Raw genomic sequence first — 6,688 nt, forward strand, 5'->3', positions numbered from 1 at the left:
ATTGGCATACCAAACCGGGAGAACTCGAGCTACTTCTACCCGGTGCAAAGGGTTTCAGCACAGAGAGGAAGCATCGCATCACTTTTGTCCAGGTAAATTAGGAATTTAGTGTACTGCCGAAGCAAGGTCAATGATATTACACCATTTTAATTTGGACAAAACCTCTTCGTTTTACCTCTCTGACCACTGAGCCCTGTTGCCCTTCTGGGCTCCACCATCTTTGAGTTTGGATTGCTATAAGTTGGATTCGATTGTATTCAGGGTGTTTTCTGTGGACATTTGGTGGATTGATCGGTGCTGTAACTGTTTCCTGTGGTGAGTTGCCGCAGTATATGCCTGGCCGAAGCCATCTCTTTTGGATACTACACCAAATTCTCTCCTCTTCATCCATATCTGGTTCTGTTCGAGTTATGACGATTTGATGTGACATTTTATGTGGAACTGAACGCAAGGCTGTTTGTATGACTGATTGATTGAACTTGGAGCATCACTTCCTGTTTGTCGGGTAAATTAATGCAGTATATGCCTTGCGAAGCTAGGCCTGCACTCTGCCTACTACACAACATTTTCTCTCTTCAACTTTCCTCGTCATACCTGAGTTGTCATTCGTTGGAGTCGACAGTGTGACGTCATCTTGTTGCGGTTGTAGAATTCAGATCTGGAGTATCATTACTCGTTTCTCCGGGTAAATTAAAATAGTATATGCCTGGCGAAGCTAGGCCTCTCGCAGTATACTACACCGTACCTCTCTCTTCCTAATTATCACCATTGTGACGACGACAACATGGCACCACCCGCTGGAGCATCAGCTTCCAAGGCGCCGTCAATGAGGGCATTGACAGCGCGACTGAAGGCAGCTCAACTGTCCTTCAACGACATTCAGCGGTTCACCGAGGCATTTTCTGATGCGAATACTGTTACAGAGGTGGAAATACGTATTGCAAAACTGGATGAGCTGTGGGAGAGCTACAGTGCTACCATGGTGGAGATCTTCGCTCACGAAGAATACAACGAGGAAAAGACGTCGCTTGAGAAGGAACGTGCGGAATTCAGCGATCGATATTATGAGATCAAGTCCTTCCTAATGAACAAGATCAAATCGTTCCTGAAGCCCCAGATTCTGGAGCAGCCGAAAGGAGGTGGATATGGGGCTTCCGTAAATAACGATCACGTTTGCTTGCCGCAGATCCAGCTGCAGATGTTCAACAGAATCATCGACGATTGGATGACTTCCCGCGACCTATTCACATCGCTCATCCACTGGAAAGTGGATCTACCGGAAGTGGAAAAACTTCATTACTTGAAGGGCTGTCTTCAAGGAGAACCCAAGGCTCTCATTGATCCACTTCCAATCACAAAGGCCAACTATCAAGTGGCGTGGGATTTGCTGTTGAAGCGCTACAATAACAGCAAGCAGCTAAGGAAGCGGCAGGTACAAGCTCTCTTCAAGCTGCCCACACTCTCGAAGGAATCAGGTGCAGACCTGCACACCCTGGTTGAAGGCTTTGAACGAATCGTGCACACACTCGACCAGGTCGGCCAGCCGAACAGTACAAGGATCTTCTGTTTGTGAACATCCTCACTGCACGATTGGATCCAGTTACGCGTAGGGGGTGGGAAGAGGTCTCATCGGCGAAGCAGCAGGATACATTGGAGGATTTATTCGAGTTTCTGCGGCGTCGAATCCAGGTTTTGGACAGCCTTCCGGCAAAATCTACCGACACTAGGGGTGCCGGTCAAATACAGCAGTACTCGAAGGCGAAGCAATCAACGGTGAAGACCAGCTATAGTTCTACCCAGGCGTCAAGGGGACGCTGCGTTGTCTGTTCATCAGATCATTTTCTGTACCAGTGCAACGAGTTTCATCGAATGACGGTATCGGACAGGGATAGTCTACTTAAAACTCATGGACTTTGTCGGAATTGCTTCAGGACGGGGCACCATGCCAAGGAATGCCAATCAAAATACTCCTGTAAGAACTGCAAGGGTCGACACCATACTCTAGTATGTTTTAAGCAAGGGAAGGAGAAAGAACCCAAGGTGGCGGCAGTGGCTGGGGCAACCAGCCATCGGTACCTAAGAATCAAAGAGATCCATCCAACACCCAAATGGCCAACGTGGCAGCCACGGAAACTGTAGTGTCCGCTACAGCTCACCAACATCTCAAACGGGTTCTTTTGGCAACAGCAGTTGTGATGATTGAAGATGACATCGGCAACCGATTTTCTGCTCGTGCATTACTGGACTCCGGGTCCGAAAGTAATTTTATTTCAGACCGGCTGAGTCAGCGGTTACAAGTTCATCGAGATCGAGTGGATATTTCGGTGGCAGGAATTGGTCAGGCGGCGACCAAGGTTCGGCAAAGGATTCAAGCGGTACTTCATTCACGAGTTTCGGAATATTCCCGTGAACTAGCCTTGTTGGTTCTTCCAAAGGTCACGGTGAATCTTCCAACAACCACTATCAATACGGCTGCTTGGACACTGCCAAGCGGAATTCAGTTGGCGGATCCTACATTCTTCGAATCTAATGGAGTGGATATTGTACTTGGCATCGAGTACTTCTTCGATTTTTTCGAAACAGGAAAAAGGATTTCTCTGGGGGAACAACTTCCAACCCTCAACCAGTCCGTGTTTGGTTGGGTTATCAGCGGTGGCATTTCGGTTCCAACAAGCTCTCTTCACATTAGCTGCAACGTGTCCGCGTTGGATGGCTTGGATACTTTAATCGCGCGTTTTTGGTCCTGCGAGGCGGTAGAGTCAGGTAAGGCTCATTCACCAGAAGAGAAGCGTTGCGAGGAGTGGTTCTCAAATACGGTTCAACGGGATACGCATGGTCGGTACACCGTTGCTCTACCGATGATGAAAGGCGCTGTGTCAAGGTTGGGTGAATCAAGGGACATTGCATTTCGACGACTGCAAGGAACCGAAAGAAGGTTGGCCAGGGACTCATCACTTCGAAAACAGTACGTCGCCTTTATGGGAGAGTACCTCAGTCTCGGACAAATGAAGATGCTGGATAAAGATTCCCAAGATTCGAAGGTGATATTTATCGCATCACCCTGTGTTGAAAGAAGCTTCCACAACAACCAAGGTTCGCGTTGTTTTCGATGCGTCCTATGAAACGTCTTCTGGAGTTTCGCTTAATGAGGTACTACTGGTGGGGCCAATAGTACAGGATGATCTTCGGTCCGAAATTTTTCAATGTTTGACCAAACAGATCATGCTAATGTCAGATGTGGAGAAAATGTTCCGCCAAGTCATCGTTCGTCCCAAAGACCGCCCATCTACAGTGCATTCTTTGGTGAAATTCGCCATCGCAAAGTGTCCGTATGTATAAGCTAAATACGGTAACGTACGGCACAAAACCCGCGCCGTTTTGGCTACCAGGACGCTCCAACAGTTCGTTGTGGATGAGGAAGGGCGTTTTCCTCTTGCAGCACGTGCAACCATGGACGACACCTACATGGATGACGTCATCACCGGTGCGAATGATGTGGAAACAGCAACGCAGATGCAGATTCAACTGAATGCGATGCTGTCAAGAGGAGGTTTTCAACTTCGCAAATGGGCATCCAACTGTCCAGCAGCCCTAGCAGGTATTCCTGAAGAAAATTTGGCGATTCGCACTTCGGATGGGATTAACTTGGACCCTGATCCAGCAGTAAAAACCTTAGGGTTGACTTGGATTCCTTCTTCGGACATTCTAAGGTTCCAGTTCATCATTCCTTCGCTGGACAGCGATACAGTTCTTACCAAACGCAGCGTGTTGTCAGTGATTGCCACTTTATTCGATCCCTTAGGGCTTCTGGGAGCTGCTATTACTACGGCAAAGATATTTATGCAGCTTCTGTGGATCATACGCGACAAGAATGAACAACCCTTAAACTGGGATCAGCCGCTACCTCCGATGGTGGGTGAGTCCTGGAGAAGGTTCCACGAGCAACTACCCATGCTCAATCAAGCACGAATCGAAAGATGCGTAATAATTCCGGAATCGGTTGATGTTGAACTCCATTGTTTCTCCGACGCCTCGGAGAAGGCTTACGGTGCTTGTCTGTACGTCCGGAGCACTGATGCAGACGGGAGGGTTAAGGTTCGACTACTTTCTTCCAAATCGAAGGTGGCTCCGTTAAAATGCCAGACAATCCCTAGGCTGGAACTTTGCGGAGCGGTTTTGGCTGCACAATTGTATGAGAAGGTCCGAACGTCTATAAAAACATCAGCCAACGGTTACTTCTGGACGGATTCCACTTGCGTTCTACGATGGTTACAGGCTTACCCAACAACGTGGACCACGTTTGTCGCTAATCGTACGGCAAAAATTCAATCTATCACAGAAGGCTGTCGGTGGAGTCACGTGCCCGGAATCCAAAATCCGGCCGACCTTATTTCCCGAGGCATCGCCCCTCAAGACATCATCGACAACCAATTCTGGTGGCGAGGTCCCACCTGGTTGGAAGAGAGCTCGGACAAATGGCCAAGATCATTAGAACCCCTAACATCTGGAGAGGAAGAGTCCGAAAAACGGCGGACAATTATCGCAACAACTGCTTCCAGTGTCAGCGAGTTTAACCAGGAATACATCAGCAAGTTTTCTTCATACAACGACCTCATACGCCGCACCGCATACTGGTTGCGTCTGATGAAGTTGCTCCGAACACCAATAACTAGTCGGAATGATGTGGGATTTCTCACCACGTCAGAATTAAGGGACGCAGAAGGTACGTTGGTTCGTTTGGTGCAGAAGGAAGTGTTCGCCGAGGAATTGAAAGCAATCTCATCGGGGAGGCAAGGTTCCAAATAGGTCACAACTACGCTGGTTCAACCCATTCCTTTCCAAGGACCAACTTCTTAAACTAGGAGGACGACTGAAGCACTCTTTAGAGTCAGACGAAGCAAAGCACCCAGTTGTTCTTCCAGCTCGGCATCCGTTCACCCGACTGCTCCTTCAGCATTTTCACCAACACCTGCTTCACGCGGGGCCGCAACTGATGCTAAGTGTACTAAGATTCTGATTCTGGCCGCTTGGAGGTAGAAGCGTGATCAGAAACATCGTAAATTGATGCCGGAAATGCTTCCGTTGTAAACCCACCAGTGCAACAATTTATGGAAGATTTACCATCAGCTAGGGTTACCGTATCTCGCCCGTTTTCTGACGCAGGAGTCGATTACTTTGTTCCTGTTTATCTACGCCCAATTTCACGACGTGCTACAGTTAAGGTCTACGTAGCAGTTTTTGTTTGCCTTTAAACGAAGTCGGTTTATCTGAAGCTGGTGTCAGATTTATCCACTGACAGGTTACTACATGCGCTTCGCAGATTTGTGGCGAGGAGAGGATTGTGTACTAACATTTACTCCGACAATGGCACTAATTTCGTCGGTGCACGCAACCAGTTGAAGGATCTGCTGAAGCTGCTGAAGAGCAATGATCATAACAGCGCCGTATCCAAGGAGTGTGCCAAGGTTGGAATTCAGTGGCATTTCATACCACCGAGTGCCCCGCACTTCGGTGGTTTATGGGAAGCGGCCGTACGATCAACCAAACACCATTTGCTGCGTGTAATAGGAGAATCACCCGTGTCTCGGAGGACTTTACCACACTTCTTACCCAGGTCGAAGCTTGCCTCAACTCTCGCCCCCTTACGCCTCTCTCTGACGACCCCAATGACCTCGAACCACTGACGCCCGCCCATTTTCTGATCGGCACATCCCTGCTATCCATTCCGGAGCCCGAATTGGGTTCACTTCCGAACAATCGCCTTAATGCCCTGCAACTCATCCAAAAAAGATTGCAGGATTTCTGGAAGAGATGGCGCAGAGAATATTTATGTCAGCTACAGTCTAGGAATAAAAGATTCCAATCAGCGATTCAAATCGAGGTAGGCAAGCTGGTCATCATCAAAGACGATAATCAGCCTCCGATGAAGGGGAGAATGGGGCGAATCTGCGATATCCATACTGGCAGTGACGGAATTTCCCGTGTTGTTACCCTTAAAACTGCCACTGGATCATCGACCTATTGAGAAACTTCGTTTTCTGCCGCTTCCAGAAGAGGACGACAGGCCAAGTGGAATAACAAACCACCCACAGTAGTGTCACCCCTATCCACCATCCCATCCAGGCGAAAAGGATCTGTTTTTTCTCTTTTCAGAAATTTGATAATCTCAGGAAGAGTGAGGATGTTTAGTAATAGCAAGGTCATCCCACTAGCTACACCCTACTATCACTACTCTGTGAAAAATATCGTCTCCGTCCAGATGTTACTGCACAAGTTCAGACGATCGGTAGCAAGGCATTCCCATTGTTCGTATACACCAATGGATCCAGCAAGGCAACTTCATCATCGCAATATCGACGGATGCTGTACGCCAACTCGGGTGGTTAGGCAGAGAAGCTCGCCGAACCACGCACTCTCCTTAAGATCTGCTCATCTCCAGCATCAGCATGCACAGCACGGTCATCATCATCGTCATCAACCACAAAGGAGTGATAAGGACGACTGGTCAACAGATAAGAGCGGGAGAATCGCTCTCGGGCTTACCGACAAAATCATCGCATCAAGAGCAACGAGGACCAGTCCACCGTCTGCAGTGTGAAACGATGACCAGTCCACTTCAATCCAGCCACCGGGCAGCATGATCGGTTCTTATCATACGTGTTGTATATCATATATTTGTAATTACTGA

General features: G+C 48.3%; 3 protein-coding genes across 3 annotated transcripts; all 3 read left to right on the top strand.

Annotated features, from left to right (window-relative positions):
* The first annotated feature begins 784 nt into the window (after positions 1–784).
* On the top strand, positions 785–1,573 carry LOC134221703 (uncharacterized). Its single transcript, XM_062700890.1, has one exon. It carries the CDS (start codon positions 785–787, stop codon positions 1,571–1,573), a length of 789 nt encoding a protein of 262 aa, XP_062556874.1.
* Positions 1,574–2,108: 535 nt separating this feature from the next.
* Positions 2,109–3,122, top strand: LOC134221704 (uncharacterized). The gene has a single exon (XM_062700891.1). The coding sequence runs from the start codon at positions 2,109–2,111 to the stop codon at positions 3,120–3,122; it is 1,014 nt and encodes a 337-aa protein (XP_062556875.1).
* A 328-nt stretch (positions 3,123–3,450) lies between these two features.
* On the top strand, positions 3,451–6,387 carry LOC134221705 (uncharacterized). Its single transcript, XM_062700892.1, has 4 exons — positions 3,451–4,790; positions 5,321–5,561; positions 5,615–5,741; positions 6,260–6,387. Exons 1-4 carry the CDS (start codon positions 3,451–3,453, stop codon positions 6,385–6,387), a joined length of 1,836 nt encoding a protein of 611 aa, XP_062556876.1.
* Positions 6,388–6,688: the final 301 nt, after the last annotated feature.

Source organism: Armigeres subalbatus, chromosome 3, assembly GCF_024139115.2.
Source record: "Armigeres subalbatus isolate Guangzhou_Male chromosome 3, GZ_Asu_2, whole genome shotgun sequence".
Taxonomy (NCBI): domain Eukaryota; kingdom Metazoa; phylum Arthropoda; class Insecta; order Diptera; family Culicidae; genus Armigeres; species Armigeres subalbatus.